Here is a 19,543-nt window from a genome sequence, read left to right as displayed (position 1 = left end):
TACTCTGTGTAGAACTTGGATATAACACAAATACTCCAGCTCAAGCTCACCATCAGGTCATCATTAAGTGGTGGTGGAAAGGTTTAGCAGTCAAGGCCCGTACTGTTTGGTGAGTGTGTCTCAAGATTAGGAAATAGAGCAACAGCAGGTTTACAATCTTTGTGCCTGTAACAGCTGCATAATGGATAGTTTCTCTGTTGGAAATAAAAGAATGGCTGTGCTAGAGCACATGTTTTGCATGCAGAAGACCTCAGGATAAACACCTGCCCTTTCCAAGTAGTACTGAGGAAAGATTCCTGTCTGAAATCCTGAAGATTTGCAGTCACTGTAGATGATACTGGACAGGACATATAACGTATCTTTCTCTGTTCCCAAAACAGTAAAGAAGGTTGAGAGGGGGTCTCTGCACCCTTGTAAAACACTTCAGCAGTGTACAGCTATTTTTAAAAATAAAGTTCCATGCAGACCTCTCTTCCCATTCTGTCAGAAATGGGTAGGCCAGGAGCTACTGGAACTGTAATAGAAATTAATAGAATTCCAAATAATTATATTATATCTGAGGCTCTCTTCCATTGCAGTGCTTTGAAATAGTTATGCCCTTTACCCACAGAAACTTTTTGGGAAAAGTGCACCTTAATGATAGAGAATCTACTATTATTAAAATACTATAAAACATGTATTTATACTTCCATATGGATGGTGACCTATAGAAGCTTATGCTGTATTACATTAATTCTTATTTAAGGTGCCATAAGACTGTTTCGCCAGGACAGAAAAATGCCTGCGCATCTGGAAAATAACATCTAGAAATTCAGCAGGTGCCTACCTAATTCTACGACAGCGAAAGGCTGTAGGAGTTAAATTACAAACCAGTCTTTTAACTAGGAGTATTGTCCTAGTTTAGAGAGAGAGCATTTTTAAAGCACGATACCAAACGAGATTTTGCAACAAAAAATCATTGCCCGCGAAAGGGACAGGAGTGTAACTCGCATCTATATAATTTGTCATATGCAACATGCATTTAAAAGCGCAGGTCTCTGCTAGGGTGGTGGGGAAATTAGACACCCTCTGGCAGCTGCTTTCTTTTTGGTGTGTGAGCGAAGTTACAGCACCGCAACAAATGAGATCATTTCCCCGCGGCCACTTCATATAGGCTCATCATACACCCTGTTGTTTCCTTCCACCCTTGCCTCTCACCAATTTAAGCAGGAACCGGAAAATTCTCTTAAACGAGCCATTTCGGTCGCTTTAAGAAGCCAGGCCAATGGGAAGGGATTTCACGCGGGGAGGCGGGAGTAGGAACCGCTCACGGGAAACACGAATGGGCAGGACTTTGAGATCGCAACCAATAGAAACTCAGAAGTACGCAAGAGGAGCCAATCCGCGGTGGGCTCCAACGCTCGCGCAGTGAGGGTATAGGTTACTCTGCGTGATCGCAGGTTGACGGAGAGGGAAGCCATGGATCAGGGCTATGGTGAGAGCTGGCGCTGCAGGGGCGGGGGAAGGGACCGGGAAACCCGTCAAACGCGGGTTAGGCTTCGCTCGGGATAGGGCTGTTTACCTCACCGTGGTGGCTTTCCGCACCGACTAGGCCTGGTGGCTCTCAACCGCCTCCGCGAGACACGGGCGGCGTTGATTGGCCATCGGCGCTGCCCCTCTAGGAGATTGGCCTGGCGAATGGAGCGCCTCTTTCTAATCTCCACGGTCTGCGAGGAAGGCGGGACTAGGCCCTTTTTCCGAAGACGACACAAAATGGCGTCGAGGCGACCCCTTTCCTCTGCGCCAGCGCGCGGTTCCTGCGCCCCATTCTTCTGTGTGGGGTGCTGCCTCTTCCCCTCCTCCCCCGGGGGTGGGGGTTTAGCTTTTGTAGCCCGCCTGCCCCCTCCTCCAGACACCCGCAGCTTCCTGGGCTTAGCGCTTGGTCCATATAGAGGAAAAGTCGTTTCCACATCTCCATTAAAAGTTGCCAAGATCTTCCCTGTCCCTGGCAGGACTCCTGTGACTTTAACGCCTCTGCCACCCCTGTAGGTAGCAAGCGAATCCTTTTTCCTGCTATGCAGTCGACGCCAGGAGAGGCGTCCGCCTGTTAAAAGGCCTGTAGCTAGTCACTCACTGTCAATAGGCTTATCTTCCATGAACTTATCTCGTCGTTGCTTTTAAGCCATCCAAGTTCGCAGCCGTCTCTTCTTAACCGTGGAAATGCCTTCCATAGTTTTAACTAAGTGAAGAAGTACTTTTTGTCTGTCCTGAATCTTCCAACATTCAGCTTCCTTGGATGTCCATGAGTTCTAGAGTTACGAAAAAGGGAGGAAAAACTTTTCTCTATCCCCTTTCTCCATGCCATTCGTAATTTTATAAGCTTGTATCATGTCAACTCTTAATCATCGTTTCCCTAAACTAAAATGTTCCAAATGTTGCAACCTTTCACTCCATACCTTTAATCATTTTGGTTGCCTTTTCTGAACCTTTTCCAAATCTACAATATCGTTTTTTGAGATGAGCCTACCAGATCTATACACTGTATTCCAAAGGCAGTCACACCATAGATTTGTATAAAACCGCATTATGGGGTGGTAGTTTTACTTTTAGTTCCTTTCCTAATTTTGTTGGATTCAGCAGGGTGTGCATACAGTCTGGTATCATATGCAGAATGTGCGACGGGCAGGGTCTGAAGATTAGGGGTGATTTACTGTGAATATGATAATTTTGTCATCTTTAAATGTGAAACAAAACCCCTAGCTTAGCGGTATGTCTGAACTGGGAGCTGTGGTTTGTTTTGCTCCAAACAAGCCACTGTCTTCACCCACAGTTTGTCCCTGACTTACTGATCATAGTTTGTTTCCCTTGTGTGCTGGAGAAGGCAGGCAAAATGGATGAGATTGGTGCTTTCACAGCAAACCACTAACTACTGTAAATTGGCATGTTTGAGTAGTCACATTTTCACTCAAATTACAGCTGCTGTATGTGAAAGTAGTTAAGAGAGAGAGTCTGGGAGGGGAGAAGTTAATGTGTGTTTCTGTGAGTTAATGAGTCAATATTTCTCTTACAGGTTATAGTTCCTGGGGTACTGAGGCCACCAGTACTCAAGGTAAGTCATGATCTCCTAAAATAAAAAGTTTAGAAAAGAAATAGAAGATAACCTTAAGAATGTTGAGCATAAGTGTGTTTATAAATATGCTTCTCTTAAGCATAGGTCACAAATAATATTTTTTTAAAGGTCCTGAGCAGTCTTGAACTTCTACTTTGGGGACAATATATTGAGAGGATTTTATTTTGTATAGGAGATGTCCAATGGTTTTAGCTATTTGGGCAACTAATTTCCCCTTTCCTCCCCCTCTGCAGCCCCCATGCACTTCTGAAATCTGCTCCAGAGAGTTGGGTGATTTTAGAGTAGATTGAGAGGTGTGAGTAGCTGCAGGTAGAGGAGAGGAAGGGGAAGTCCTCTGGTATGATGGTGGATATTGCCTATATATGTGTACTTAACTCTTTAACACATCACTTGTGTTTTATTGCGTTGCTGTCAAAGAACTAATTCATTGAAAATTGTTTTAAATTGCTTGCCTTGTGAAAGAACTTAATCTGTGTTGTGTTAACATCGCTTTGATTGACGTGTTTAATGTAGAAGTAAACTTTTGTCTCTTTAAAAGGTGGCTATTCAACAAATCCAGCAAGTTGGCAAGGTATGTGTTTTATTTGCAGTACTATCTTAAATATTTTGCTAATTTTCTCAGAATTAATAAGAATAACTGACTGGAACATTTAGAGGCATTATATAAGTTAGAATTTGAATTTGCATCACTCCTCCTAAAGCAGAACTTGGCTCCAGAGTTACAACAACTTTGTAGCTAAAAAAGGGCCATTGAGTATCAGCATGCTTAGGGGAACCCAGAGGTTTGCAAAAGCACAGACATGTTTAAAAAGTCAAAACTATCTGGGTGGATCCCTGAAAAGGCCCAGTGAAGGCTGAGTGTGCTTAGTAGTTACAGAATCTTAAAAGTTGGCGGTGAGGATTGGAGGAAGAGGGATGGAAGTGGCTCTTGAAGGGGGGCTTCAAAACTGGCAGGAATGCAAGAGAAGCTAACCGAGAGAGAAGGGAAGTTTAGTAGGAATTAGGGAGAGTGGAAGCTGACCATTATATTTATACTTTTTCCCCATTCCCCTTCTTTCCCTTCTACGTCCAGTGGATGGAGAGAAAGGGATGGAGGAAGAGAGATATAGATACAAAAACAGCACAAAGAACCATTTCATTGTAAACTGGGGAATAGCCTATCCACACATTGGAAAATTATTCTTAATTAGACCCAGGGTTGGAAATGAGAGCCTCTCATAGAAATCATTGGAGAAATCCAAGATTTTAATATAGCTGCTAATTGACAAATGAAGCAAAGCTGAAGGGAGAACAGGAGGCAGAAAGTTACAAGAGGAGAAAGTGAGAGCCCATGGTGGGGCAGTGGCGGGGAGCTGTAGAAGGGGGACAGTGAGGGGGCCTTGACCTCTTCTGAGGAAATCAGAACTTTAGGCAGTCACGGGCATGTTTCTGTCCTGATGAGAATCTATTCAGGTACCATTCTGCCACAAATAGAGAATTAACCCCTTCAATCCTGAGCAAACAGCCTCATCAGCCACAAACTCAAGTGAAACACATACACACAGAAATAATCTGCAGAATTCAGCTTGTAGTATACAAAACAATGTGTGATGTAGATCATGTAGTGTTTTTAACTTTTATACTGCTCTTCTTTCAAGGAAAATGGGGTGGGTTACATTTGCTTTTATAGAAGTAAAATGATAATAACACACCTAAAATCTCCACCTCTTTAATTGTGGGCACATAACTAAAGCAATAACTCTTCATTGGTCTTGTGGCAGTGGGCAGTGGTGGCCTATTAATGTTTGTATCTGACAGTTGTTTTCAAGTGTGTATGAGTGTTGGCTTTGGTGATGGTTTCCATAGATAAGATTGACACTTGAAACTCAGAGCCCCCATTTTTACTGTACTATTGTCTTTCCTTTTTTCCAGGCTATGAAGGCTATGATTATTACAGCACCCAAACCAGCAGCTCTACTACAGCTGCCCCATACAACTATGATGCTGCCAGTGTTGCTGCAACTACCTGGGACGCTCCTAAAGCTACCGACATGACAATGAGTGCTGAGATGGGCTCTCGCATGCCAGTTGTAAATTATGGTAGTGGGGCAGTGGGCACAGAAAACTCTGACTCCATTATAGCAAAAATAAACCAGCGTCTGGATATGCTGTCAAAGGAAGGCAGTGGTGGTCCTGGGGAAGGCATGGAAGATCAGGGAAGGTAAATAAAGATTCTCCTCATCTCTGAAAAACATATTTCTAGTTCTCAATTGAACTTTAATTTGTTAAAAACAAGAATTGGTAGAACAATATTCATTACTTGATATGTAGATAGTAGCTTAACATTGGTACAGTTAAACAAATGCTATAGTTTCTGATGACAAAGCTTTCATGCAAGAGAAGGCAACCTGTTGAAGAGAGGGTCTGCTGCCTTCTCTTGTTGAGGCATCAGCTCAACAAGAGATTTTCAAACAGGGTTTTCATAATAGTGCCTTGAAACCACATAGAAAATACATGTTATATAACTTTCATAATTTGTAAGGGTCCCTGGTTGTCTAACAGATACAGGTTGTTTCCTTCTACTTTTGTTGTAGAATGCGTTGCTCCTTATTCCAATACAGTGAACATATAAAGCTGTTTTATGCAGAGTCAGATCATTGATCTATCTAGTTCAGTGTTGTCTTCTCTGAATAGGAGCAGCTTTCCAGGCTCTTTGGTAAAGGTCATTCTCAGTCCTTTTACTTGTCTTTTTTTACCTGGAGATTCCAACCTTTGGAACCTTCTGCGTGCAAAGCATGTACTCCACCACTAAGCTATTTCCCCTTCTTTGTAGAGAAGCAAATAAACTTTCAGAGGGCCTCCAGCATGCAAATTTGTATCTGTGCCAAGTCTGTTCGGACTACCTGTCAAGTCCTCTATAACTACTGACTGAATTCTTTGCTTGTAATACAGCTCTTTCAGATTTGAGTCTTATGAGTCCTATGACTCTAGAGCATCAGTGCCTGATCGTGACCTGTACAGAACCAGCTATGACTATAATGAAGTTGGATCAGATCGGAATGATTCTTTTGGAAGCCGCTATGATGATGTTGGTGACCGCAGAGATCAGCCCCGCAACAGAGGAAACAACTATGGCTTTGCCAGAGGGAGGGCCCAGAATCGAGGGCACCTAAACACTTTCAATCGTGACCACTTCATGCCATCAAGTACAGAACGGATGTCTGCACAATGGAATGAGATGAATTACATGGGTGGAAGGAATATGGAAGGACCTGGACCCAACCGGCTTCCATCACTATTTTCCCAAGCACTCGTCCCAGAGTATAGAGATTATGGTGATTATGGAGACTACGGAGACTATGGCAACTATGGGGATTATGATTACGGCATGATGGGAATGCAAGGAATGGGAATGGGAAGGTTTCCTGGGAACATGCCCTATGGCTTCAACAGATCACGTGGCAGAGTAAGTTTAGCACACTAACCTTAGGAACTCTTACATTTATAGCTGTTTCAGTAGTTGTAAATCATCAGATTGGTTCACTGATTAACAACAAGAGAAGATGGTCTTATTTTTATGTAGGATGTATAATATAACACCATTTATTTTTATTTTTCATTGCAATAATTGGAAGTGATATTGACAAAATAGTGATGTTTTTGTTTTATTGGAACTGAGATGAACTGCTTGAAAAAATGCCTGCTTGTGAGGTAGCGATATATGGGTGTTCCTTGGGTGCATGGGTTGGGCTTTATTCTTTACTAAGGAAATGCATGAAATGTATTTTTGTGAAAGAGGACATTTATAGCAGGAAACTAATGCGTTCCTTGGGGTCCTGGCAAGTGCCAACAAACTGGCCAAGCATGTATTGCTCTTTTTTTCTTTCTAGCCAAAGAGAAGACCATTCCGTGGTCGTTTTGGTGGGCATTCAGATTTTGAAAGTGGATTACGCAAACGGAAACATTCCCAAAGTGGAGATGAACCAGACAGCAAACAGACAAAGACAGAAAGTGAAAGAGGTTATTCTGACAATGGTAATGTTTTGATTTTGTTACATTAGGGACTAGTCTCCTTTTTTCTCATCCTTTGCTTTGGTACCAACCTATTTGTCTTCTAATCATTTATTAAATATGTCATTATAAATCCTACCTCTTCGATGTGCCACTATAAAATATAGTACTTTACGGCAATGTTACAGTTCACCAAATAAATAAATGGCCTGCATCTCTGTAGTAAGATGGAGAAGAGTTGGGAAATATATGCTAGCAAGTAAATTTCTCAGCAGATGGAAAACAAATTTCCACTTTAAATGATCTCAGAAGAGTGCTATGTTTAGACTATAAAATAAAATGAACTTTTCACAGTAGTTGAATGGTGTCTTGTGTATTGACAGATAATGGTGAAGGAGAGGACAAATCAGGAGATGAAAGAGATAAAGGTGTAAGTAACTTTCTCAAAAGTATCTGGATTTTCAGAAGTGATCGTTTAAAGTGATGAATGTTTTGGATTGCTGACATTGTAATGCAGCATATTGAGCATACATTGAGCTTTTAAGAGATGTAAAATTAATTACTTTGTGTAATCCCTCTCTCCCTTTTTTTAAAGGAGCATGAGAGAAGCAATGAAGATCGAAAGAGGAAAGGTAGGGTTTAATTCATTTGGCAAGCCTATATTAACTTTCCACTTGAAAGTTATGCGGGATTGTGGAGTGGGTAGGAATTCCATTCTGATCATCTATGGAGGCCATTACAGTGGTACCTCGGGTTACTAACAGTCCTGCTTACGAATGTTTTGGGTTACAAACTTACAAACCCGGAAGTAGGTGTCCCGGGTTGCGAACTTTACCCCGAATATGAACGCAATCCACTTCCAGGGCCGCGGGAGGCCTATGTAGGGAATGCGCGCCTCGGGTTAAGAATGCTTCAGGTTAAGAATGGACTTCTGGAACGAATTATGTTCGTAACCCAAGGTACCACTGTAGATGCAACTGGCTAAAATTAATTTGAACTCAAAAACTTGTAACAACAATATTAACACCTTAGGGGAGATAGTATTGTAGCATTCATGTATCTTCCTTAAAAGCAGTGACTAGCCAGGTGTCTCTGAAAACTGAAAATATTATATCATCCTCAGCTTAATTTTTTTAATTTTAGTTTTTCTTGCCAATATTCAACAAATTAGTGATAATTCCTGTTTTAAAGCCATCTAAAGCTGATAGTCATCACTGCATCATGTGACAGTGAATTCCATAACATATTAATTGGGTAAATAAATACTATACTCTAAAATCTACTCTTTTCAGTCCCAAGCTCTAGCATTATCTACATATTATGAGCTGGGTTTTGTAACTTAGTATGGATGCGTGAGGGTTCCAGAAGAAGAGAACATGGACTCCTCACCTGATGTTCTTCTGCTGTGCTGCCTTGAGCTAAGCTATAGTTTGCCCTAAGGTGTAAACCTAAGAACAAATCTTGATTACAGTTTGTATTTCATATGGAGCAAGATTAACCAGAAGGCCGAGTTTGGATAACATTCTAAGCTGGACCATGGCTTAGCCCTGTGCAATGCAGCAGCAGGAAAGTGGCTGAAACCACCTCTCATATAGAGTTGGAAGGGACCCCAAGGGTCATCTCGTCCAACCCCCTACAATGCAGGAATCTTAGCTAATACATCGTGACAGGGACTCTGTAGACAGCACATTCACACTATGCCTATTAGTTGGCTTAGTTGTCCAGTAACCAGTTTTCATTCCCTGGGCCATTTGTTTAGCTTGATAGAAACATAAAGAAAGATATTAGTGAACTGTATAGGTATACCCAGCTGTTTCAGCACATCTGGATGTATTTCTTATAGTTGTAGTGTGTGTTGTGTTGTTGAAACATATATTACTATTTTTGAGACTACATTGTTTCAATTTTCTTCTTCTGTTACTGTTTGTTTATTACAAGATATTTATTATGTATCTCTTGTCTTCCTAAGAAGCTCAGAGAGAAATGTTAGTGTCCATTCAACCTGTGATTGAGATTGACTTTCTCAAGGCAACCCAGTGAACTTCAGAGTTGACTAGGGATATGAGTGTGACTGTTCCCCACTCCACCTTCTTCCACTGCACTAGCTAAGAACCATTCAGAGGACTGACATAAGCGTGACTAACAGAAAGCAGTTTCACCGTGGCAGTATTTCTTATGAGAATAGCCCTCATGCCTATGTTGTATATCATGAGGGAGGCTATGGCTGTGTTGAAAAAGTGCAATTTAATGAATAATGTAAATAATATTTGTGAATTACACTTGCCATATGAAACACTGATAGAGGTAAGTGCTTTTTTTATTGCCTTCACATGGTAGATCTTTAATTGACCCTTAGAAAAGCAAGTCAAGGAAAGAGGAGAGGAGAGATTAGAAGGTACAATATTTTCATCCCATGACATTGTAATGCAGTTGAACGTTAGTTCTTAAAGAACTGCCTTAAATTTAACTTCCTGTAGCATCTGGTGATGGCATTGATGATGATGATGAAGAGTCAAAACAAAGAAAAGAGAAGCAGAGGCAGAGGGATCGAATGCGTGATCGTGCTATGGACAGGTAACTGAACAGATTAGAACTCTTACATCTTTAAACATCTTTGGCTTAAAATTCATTTTAACTTAAATTTCTGCTTCATACATAAAATTAAACCCACATTATATGTAGCCTTTCGAAATATGGCTGCGGTAATTGAGAACATTCTGTTGTTTCTCCAGGAATATTCACTAAAGTTTCTTGGGCTGTCTCTTTCTACAATTTTTTTTTCCTGCTACCCTGCAAGTTTGCTTTCCAGCTCAAGGAAAACAAATGGCTCTTGCTATGTAAAATTTAGTTTCATACATTGTCTTTTAAATTGCTAATAAAATGTACAAATAGTAACAATTTGAAAAAATCGTTGTGAACTGTTTTGGGCTACCTAGTTGAAAAGGTAGTGTAGAAATTAATAATTTAATTAAAATAATGGTTGCTTAATGGTAGCCAGCTGAGATTCTATAGGACTTGCCCATGCCATGCCCATGTTTTATGTGACTCCTCTGTCCTCCTTTACCCACCAAAATTCTGCATTTATCAAAATGTAAATACTTCATCTTGCATCCCATACATGTCTACAAGGCTGATTATATCTTTGATTGTTTCCAGATTAAGTAGGCTTGCTCAACACATTTTTTCCTTTTTCCTCCCTTCCAAAATGTATGTAATTCTGTAATACAGGCAAATACTCTTCTGGAAGGTTAATTGGTTATATCAACTAATATTGCATTTCAGTATTTCCATAACTGTGTTTGTGTGTGTGTGTGGTTTCTAAGGATGGCACTTCAGTTTGAGAAACTTAAAAACCTTAATTGCCTAGAGTAGTCCCCCCCCCCATTTTTCTCCTTTCCATGTGTGTGTGGCCTGGAGGCATGGGTAGAGGAAGAAGAATGGTGAATTACATGAGTCAAGCAGGGGTGTGAAGGAGGTCCAGAAGGTTTTATGTCTTATGCCTGTTTTATAAAACTTGGTTGAAATGGACTGCTGCTCTTCAGGAGAGATGCTTTCTTAGTGTATGGAAACTCCTGTGGATTGAACCGAAGAATTACAGCACTCTTGTGTTGTGTGATGAAAACTTACATTGTTAATGTTGTGATATTGCTGTTACAAGATAATTTCAAAATATTAGTAAACTCCAGATGAAAATAGATTGTAGCAAAGTTATGCATAGTTTGCTATAATAAACAAACAGTGCAACCCTAGATTGAAGCAGCAAAGGAATCTGGTAGACAGAAAGTTTCTTAGGTTCTGTTAGGACAATAGTTGAGTTTATGGAATTTATTTTCTATGTATTGAATTTCATAAATAATGTGTACTAAAAATCAAATTCAATGCCTTCCTTTAGAATCCAGTTTGCTTGCTCTGTATGTAAATTCCGAAGCTTTGATGATGAAGAAATGGAGAAGCATCTACAGAGCAAATTTCACAAGGAGGTCCTGCGATATATCGGGACCAAACTGCCTGACAAGACTGTAGAATTCCTGCAGGTATGCTTATTTGGGATTTTAAGTTGTGAACAAAAACAACTATCGGGTAACTGAACTGCTTCTGCTATCCAGTAATTGTGATTAATGCCCAAAGAATTGCTAGTGGTTATTTTTGTAAGTTTTTCTTAAACTAGGTCAGGCTTCCTCAACCTTAGCCCTCCAGATGTTTTGAGACTATAATTCCCATCATCCCTGACCACTGGTCCAGCTAGCTAGGGATCATGGGAGTTGTAGGCCAAAAACATCTGGAGGGCCGAGGTTGAGGAAGCCTGAACTAGGTTTTTTGTCAAGTTACTATCAAGTAATTTGTTAATGCAGCATATTTCTGGATAGTAGTGTCTAACTGGTTGGTCATTAGGGCTTAAGTTGATGAGTCCCACCTGAAAGTGTGAAGGAAAGATTGAAACAGAACTGTTAAGAAGCTGTTATCCAGTGAACTACATAGTGATTGGAGATCACTAATTTGAGTGATTAGTGTATAGTTGCAATGTCACCTCTAGCTGGACTTTTTACTCAGTTTTGGAGACAGTGACTTAGCTGATTACACATATTTTCTCCTTTACAATCCCCAGAAATATATAGTGAACAGAAATAAGAAAATTGGGAAGCGCCGACAAGAGCTAACGGAGAAGGACGGTCCAAAACAAAAACCAGATCCTTTCAAAGGTAAGTGGAACACTATTAAGAATTCTCAAACCACCACCTAGAAAGTACAGTGCAGAAATCTCAACTAAAGCATCCACGACAAACACTGCTTAAAAATCTCTAGTGAAGGTGAGTCCACCACCTTCTGATGGATTAGGCAGGCTGTTAACTGTTGCTGTGAGTTAGAGAGTACCCAGTTATTAAGAGGAGAGATGTTTCGACCAAAAAACAAGGTTATAGCCATTGTTGTAATAGTTCCCCCTATGTTTGGGTCATGTTGCACTAGGATGTTATAGGGACAGAGGAGCTAATGCTTGTGAGGAGTTTTGCAGTAGCAGCTGGGGGTTTTTTAATGGCATGACCATTATTGCTGTAGTGAGTTTTTTGCATTGGCCTTTGAATTCTCTTCTAGTTTCTCTGACCAACTGTTTCTTAGTTTGTATGCTTAAAATGATTAACGTAGCCAATTTCTGGGAATGGTGTCAAAACAACTGCTTGAGAAATAACATACTACACCATTTTAATAGTTTATGTTCAGTTGTGTGCATCTAATTTGTGTTTGTACCATTTCAGGAATTGGCCAGGAGCACTTTTTTAAAAAGATAGATGCTGCTCATTGTATGGCTTGTGATATGCTAATTCCTGCACAACATCATCTTCTCCAGAGACACCTGAGGTCTGTTGATCACAACAGGAATCGCAGAGTAAGCAGTATTAGTATTTTCTATATGATTGATTAATGAAGTGCATTGATTTAGAAAGCAGTCCATGTGTGCTTGCTTAGCAAGTCCCACAAACTGCATGGGGCTTACTTGCTAGTGTGTTTAGTAATGCAGGCTTAGAAATTCTTTGATTGATTGCTATTATATGCCTGACACTTTTTTCAAATCTGGGATTTGCTTCTCAATTACAATTGAAAACTTATTTATGAAGGCATGATTAACCTGCTTTTTGGTTGCTAATAAATGATAGTATAGCATAGATTAGAATATATTTCTGTGCAGCATTTCATTCAGAAAAATTGCAAAGCAGCTTACAAACAGTAAATAACAATAACTTAATAGAAAATCACGATAGCAACATAAAGCATGTAGAATAATGAACAACTCATCAGTAAAAAAGTTACAAACCATCAATAAAACATTTAAAATCCATAAAACACTTAACAAAAGAACTAAAAAAAAGCTAAACAGCACAGTTACAACAAAAAGTATATTATAGGATTCACAACATTCATAATGTATAAAACAATATTAGCAACATTAGCAAAATAGCAATTAAAAATTATCTTAGGACTGATTAATTCATACACACCCTCACCACCTCCATGACTCATAATCTTCCACTCTATTCAGTTCACTAAAGGATACTTAAACATAATGCCTGTGGGAGCAACTCCATTCTGAAGGCTCTTAGGCTGGAGGGTGGGGCAAGGCATTGCCTGATGGCCATCATAAAATCTCTCTCCCTTTTCTCTCCTGTGTCTGGGACTCAACCTAAGAGTTATTGCACTATATAGGAAAAGCAAGTGCAGGTGATTTGAATGCCTTCTGGGTGAGTCATGGCTCTTAGCTCAAGGGCATGAGTGTCTCTGTATCTCCTTTTCAAAATATGAAAACTATCAGACCACTTTCGTGAGGTTTCAGCAAAACATTCTTTTATGTACACTCTACTTTTTAAAAAGTGCCAATAATATGCATGGTTTTTCCAGTTTGAGAGACCATAATAATGACACCTGTAGCTACAAAGGAGGAGAACTTTATTGGAGTATGAGTAAAGTTACAGTGCTTGATTTTTCCTTATAGTCCCTGAAAGACTTAAGTCTGTGATAGGGCTAGCAACAGTGATAGGCAGAATAGAGGAATACATAGGCTACATAGATTACACCTACATTTGTTAAACGCTTGAATAGTTTGATGACACATGTGTAACTTGCCATGTTACAACTGAAACTTGGATATAACGGCTTCTACTTTGGCCTGAAGGAAAATTTAGCCAACGTATCTTCATTGTGTAAGAAGAGAAGGTGCAAATTGGTTCTGTACTTATGCAGTATGTATTGAAGTTTCCCTTATGAAATATCAATACAGTAAAGCACTATTAAATATAAACAGTTGGATAAAAGCACTATAGAAACCTCATTTCGGTTTTGGTTACACTTCTGATAGTGAAATAAGCCCCCTTTGGTAGTAAAGATGCCCAAATAAATCTATTAGTTCATATAAAGCATATTTTAGTTTCCTGTCCTATACTCACTTTTTATAAACTTCCGTCATTTTGATTACCGTGTGTTGGATCCAGAGTTGCCCTTCTGTTCATTGAAGCTATTCCATTTGTTGAAGGGACTGCAATCCAGCAGAAGCTTCTGCTGGAGGAAGAGCTGTTTTTTGTTTTTGTCATTTTATAGAAATACTCCAAATATAGAACAAAACCCTAGCTCCAGCGTAACGTAAGTTGAAAATGCCTAGGCAGAAGCATCACCAGGAAGTCTATGGCAAGAGCTTTTCACTGACCATATTTACTCTTAAGTATTTTTTCTTTTACAAAGTCTTGAGTGCATAGTGCCGCAAAAGTGATGGCTGTAAAATAAGGAAGATAACCAGAATTGCAGCATTCTTATTTTCTACTTAGGCATCATATTGACTTGTGTTTCTACACTTCCTAGATGGCAGCTGAACATTTCAAGAAGGCTAGTTTCCACGTAGCTAAGAGTGTTCTGAATAGCAAGCACATTGTGAAAATGCTAGAAAAGTACCTCAAGGTAAGTAAGTAAGCAGGATGTTTGCTGTGTAGTCCTGCTTTTTCACAGAGCAAGAGCGCAGGAGCTTCAGCTTGGCCTCAACAGAGCGTTACAGTAATATTGCTGAGTGTGCTGCATGTGTCTTTTCACATAAGATGGAGGGAAGCAAAATTATTTCTTTGCTTTCTTATGTATAATCTGAGTCTTGATTAGTGTCTTCCTCTCTAGCATTCACTCCCACTCCTCCCAGATGTGTTGGATACTCATACTAGCAGACACTGGCTGTATTCACACATTACACTAAACTGTAGTTAAAGGCTTAAAATGAATGCATATACAGGTTTCATTCACTCCTCCCCAAGCAGTGCAAGCAGAAGCGAGAAATGGCAGTCCCTGGTTTAGCATTATGTCCAAACCTGGGGTCATGGTTTATTTCACAGCAAACAAATCATGATTAGGAAACCAAGAACAAACCTTGGATTCACACTGATTTGCTAGAAGTGAAACAAACCACAATCCCAGGTTCAGGCATAATGCTAAACTAGGGATCTGCATTTTTATGGCAAACCATTTACTGTGGCTTACTGTGATGTGTTAACGTGGCCAGTATAGAAGAAATTTATAGCTGCTTACAACTAGATTAATTAGCAAAATAAATACTATCCTCAGGCTACCCTCTGCTAATATAAAATATAGCTGTGTTGAGGGGGAGCATTGTGCCCAACCTAAGCACCGCTTGAAAATTTATCTGGTTGGTTGAGAAAAAGCATTTTTTTCTTGCTCACAGCATGGAGTGGACTTTCTTGAGTAGAAAGGTAATGCTGATTTCCCTAATGAGTTTTCAGTTTTCGGGTTAAAGAAAATTAATTTGGGAACAGCATCCAAAGTCAAAGCAAATTTTGTTAGTCCCAATGTTATTCCAAATATCACATGTGGGAGAAAGTTGACATCAGGTGATCTGATCTCAACTGTTGGACAGTGCATGACATGAGTGAGACAGGGCCTCTGCAAAATATTTCACTATGGCTCTGTAAATCAAACTAGCCTTTTCCCCTGCTGAGAATGGAAAAGACGCCACTTATCTCCAAAGCAGGGATGTGATGAGCCAATAATGGGAAGTGTGGTAGCCTAGATGAGTATTTGCAGGTCATGTGGAGACTCCTGTGTGACCATTGAGGGTTTGCTGATGTAGCATACATGGCCATATGTAATTGGTGAGTTCCACTTTTGATAGGAAAGCCTGCAGCCATCTGACCAGGTGAAGACGAAAAGAAACAAGTTTGGCTGCTCCTATACCTGGGAATCCAGGAGCATCCCAAGATTCAACAGGACCCTCTCATGGCAAGCATAACTAATGGGGGAGCAGATGTTGTCATTTCCTCTACATGTCTGCTCTGTCCCTATGGCAACACTTCGGTCTTAACCAGACTGAGTTTCTGCCAATTAACTAGTCTCTGCTAGACAGATACTAGTAAAACTGAGACTCTGCTCTCTGGGTCCAGTGAAAAAAAAAATAAGCTGAGCACATCAGCTTGTAGTTGACACTGATGGCCTATTTACTGAGGCTGTGTTCCCCCAGCGGCCTCTCATACACGTTGAACAAGAGGGGTGACAGAATAAACCCTGCGTTGCTCGCATGAGAGAGCCCTTGGGGCAGATGAGCAGTTGCCCAGTGCCACCCTCTGGGATCTCTCGGAGGAAAAAATGGAACCACTCAAGCGCAACTCCGTCTACCCCTGCTAGGGTCCGCAGGTGCCTCAGCAACACCTCATGATCAACAGTATCAAAGGCTGCCGACAGGTCTAACAGAATCAGCATGGACACCTGAACTTTGTCCATCAGCAGGAGGAGATCTTCGACCCACCCAGCACAGTCTCCGTACCATACCCAGGTGCAAAACCAGGCTGAGAGGGGTGAAGGAAATCTGAGGATTCCAGGTAATGCCAGAGCTGCCCCATCAAAAATCTTCTCAGCACCTTCCCCAAGAAAGGAAGGCTGGAGGCAGGGTGATGCAGTTGGCATCAAGAAATTATTCTTGAACATTGGCATATTACTTCCTCCCTTAAAGGATGCTGGCACCTTGCCCTTCCTGAGGAAGCTTTTGACTTTGAATCCCCACCCCTTTAATTGGCGATTAATGGACACATCCAAATCGCGGGGTAGAGCCTAGAGCTCTGAAACTACAGAACATCAGTGAATAAAGCTGGTTGGCTGATTTTCAGTCAAAGAAGATGGCGCTACTTGTCTTTCACCTGCATGGATCTTCTTTCATGGAGGCAGTTAGTCTCCAACTGCGTCATAAAATATAAATGTTTAGTTGCTAGGTGCAGAAATCCTTGGCAGTACTGTATCTGGCCCAATTTTTGTGGGTTGGGACTGCATGGATATAGATGGAAAAGCAGGACTCCAGAAGAGAACTTGGAACTCATGTGCCTCATGAGTATTGTGGTTCAGAAATTGTCACTTGAATTTGATCAGGCTAAGGGCTAGATTTCTGCACTGGCATGCTGCCTTTCCGTTGTACATCAGTTGCAGGTCAGCCATGAGTGATCCACAAAAGCAGGGTGGGGTGGGGGAGAGAATGGTTTTAATCCCCGTACATGACAGACATTGGTTTTGAGAATCAGCAGAACAACACTAGTGTGTCTGCTGTTTCCATATGGTGTTTCCTTTAATAAAGAACAGAAATTCTAGCAAGAGCAAAAGAGAGGACTGGCCCTGATATGGTCAGTGACAAGCCATGACCTCAGTCTGAATGAGTTTGGTGTGACTGCTGTATGAGTGGTTCCCAGTACAGTCATTCCCTTAGGTTTCTTGGACACAAAGAGTGTTCTGCTTAATGAGATCACAAAAATGTATGAGTACCCATCATTGGTTTATAGCCATATGTCAGCATCTAGACTTGCTAGTGTTGAATAGTGTGGCGAGAGAGTTCAGCACTTCATAGCTGTGATTCAACTGGGTATTTCCTAAAAACAGTTTCTGTCTCTAAGCTGAAGGCTCAAAAGGTGTGTTGAAAATTATTTAAGATTCCACTGGATTTTTCTATTATAGAATTACATCTCTTGATGCTACAGTAAATATACTGCAGCAAAGTGCATTCCAATCTTACTCCTGTGAGGCAGACACATTGTCAGCTTTCCAAATAGTACCACAGGCTTTAGGGTGCTGGCAGGCACATGTGAAAGAATTTAGCAAAAATGTAGTCTGTTAAGTTGTTTGAGGCAAGAAAGGCTATTGTGCTTTGAAGTGAGGGTGCTCAAATTTCAATCACTCAGTTGTAAACTTCTGCATTCTAGGTATGAGGCTGTCTAAGGGAGGTTCAGACAATTTTGTGAGTAAGTAATAATATGCTGCTTCCCTTTGTCAGGGTGAGGACCCATTTACAGATGAAAACGTTGACCAAGATGTTGATGACTCTGGAGCCTTAGAGGGGGCAGAAGCTGAAAAGGCTACAGAAAGTGCTGCAGTAGAGAGAAAAGAGAGTGCTGCAGATGAGATCACAACCACTGAAGTCAGTGAAACTGCTAAACCAGAAGGGGATGAGAGAGCTTGCTCTACTATAACCTTTTCTGAAGATAAATCTGCAGAGGAGGAGGAGCAGGAAAAAGAGAGAATCAAGCCAGTAGGAACAACAGAGGGACTGTCTGCCCATCCTCAAAAAAGCCTTGAAGTGAGAGCAGCAGAAAGCCAAGTGGAGGAACAAGAGCATTTGAAGATGGGAGAAGGGAACTCTACGGAAATGGCAACAGCTGAAAATAGTGACACCAAGGAGGAACCAGTTATTGTAGCAAATGCGGAGCTGCAATAGGAATGACCATATAAATGATTGTATAAATTGATTGTATGAAGATGATTTTGACTGGCTTAGCTGTATAATCCCCCCCCAATACACCCTGGAAAAAAATCTTATGTCAGTGCAGTACCTGTATGTGCATTTCTAGGGTGCTGCCAATTTTGTTATTGATTTGAAGAAAGGAATTCATCTATTCTGTTATGGAAGCAGTCTTGTGCTTCATTGTTCTAGAAGGCTGTATATTCCCCAAGAAAGGTTTGATGACTTATTCATTGTAGAATGAACAATACAATTTGAAAAAAAGCAAAGTAGTTAATCATTCAGCTCCTCCCAGGTGTTCATTTTTCAGTATTGAAGGAATATAGCTTAATTTGGAAACGAAATTTGGCCTCTTCTTTATGAAGGAGTAGATTAGTTAAGTGTGTGTGTGTGTTCTTGCTTGTGAAAATGTTTGCTCATTTAAGTTCCTAAAGAAAAGACTTGCTGCCTTGAAAACTGTTACTTTCTTTATCCAGTTTGCAATATTGCATGAAAATAGCATCTGTAACTTGTTTTTAAGCACCAAGATGATTGTGTATCACACTGGGTTTATCATTTCTACTGAGCACTATTTCAAATTTTCTGGCTAGCAAGCTGCAGCTTGTACATTATGCTGGTACAGAGGCATAGCCTAAGGGAGAAAAGTTATACCACCACTGAATTTCCATCCTCTTAATAAAAATCACAAACGTATCATTCATGGAGTGAATTGCCAAATATTGCCCTGCGAGTATTGAAGCAGTACCAAGACCAGCAAAATAAAAGCAGATTTGTGAGTGTTAGGATTGATGTTCGTAGTTAAAGCTTTAAGAGTGGAATGGAGCACTATTTGTAAAGAAAACAACAACCCCGGTCTTTGTCTTAGCAGTTAAATAAACTTCTGAAACTGAAAACTGGTATCTTACATTTAGTTGGCTCAAAAACATGTGCTGTCTTAACAGTGTGGTCACATTATTGCTCATGTTAGAAGAGCAGTTGACTGACTGCTGTCTAGAACACACACATCCCACACTCGCTAATGCCAGAGCTACCATGCAAGGAAAATAAATTATCTCTGCTGTGTGGTTGAAGGAGAGGAATAAATATTAAATCCAGTTTCTATATCAAAAGCATTCATTGATAATCTAGAGCCAGGGTGAGCAGTGAGGTAGTCGGGCTTGTGGCTGATACCAAAGGTTCCATACCAGGGA

At 40.6% G+C, this 19,543-nt stretch overlaps 1 protein-coding gene across 7 annotated transcripts; it reads left to right on the top strand.

Moving 5' to 3' along the window:
- The first annotated feature begins 1,355 nt into the window (after positions 1-1,355).
- On the top strand, positions 1,356-19,246 carry AKAP8 (A-kinase anchoring protein 8). Of its 7 annotated transcripts, XR_014544235.1 has the most exons (16): positions 1,356-1,474; positions 3,050-3,088; positions 3,648-3,680; positions 5,021-5,309; positions 6,041-6,554; positions 6,979-7,123; positions 7,483-7,529; positions 7,695-7,731; positions 9,456-9,494; positions 9,577-9,673; positions 10,992-11,133; positions 11,706-11,799; positions 12,352-12,482; positions 14,444-14,539; positions 16,262-16,455; positions 17,889-19,246. XR_014544235.1 is itself a non-coding variant. In XM_083597717.1 (15 exons), exons 1-15 carry the CDS (start codon positions 1,459-1,461, stop codon positions 18,327-18,329), a joined length of 2,160 nt encoding a protein of 719 aa, XP_083453843.1. In that variant the 5' UTR covers positions 1,358-1,458; the 3' UTR covers positions 18,330-19,246. The 7 variants fall into 7 exon arrangements, 4 of the variants coding, with proteins under 4 accessions (XP_083453843.1, XP_083453845.1, XP_083453844.1 ...); XR_014544234.1 differs by lacking the exon at positions 9,456-9,494; XM_083597717.1 differs by lacking the exon at positions 16,262-16,455 and having other exon boundaries at positions 1,358-1,474.
- The last annotated feature ends 297 nt before the right edge of the window (positions 19,247-19,543 follow it).

Source organism: Podarcis filfolensis (genome assembly GCF_964270895.1).
Source record: "Podarcis filfolensis genome assembly, chromosome: 2".
In the NCBI taxonomy this organism is placed as follows: Eukaryota; Metazoa; Chordata; class Lepidosauria; order Squamata; family Lacertidae; genus Podarcis; species Podarcis filfolensis.
This window is presented reverse-complemented; position numbering and strand designations above follow the sequence as displayed.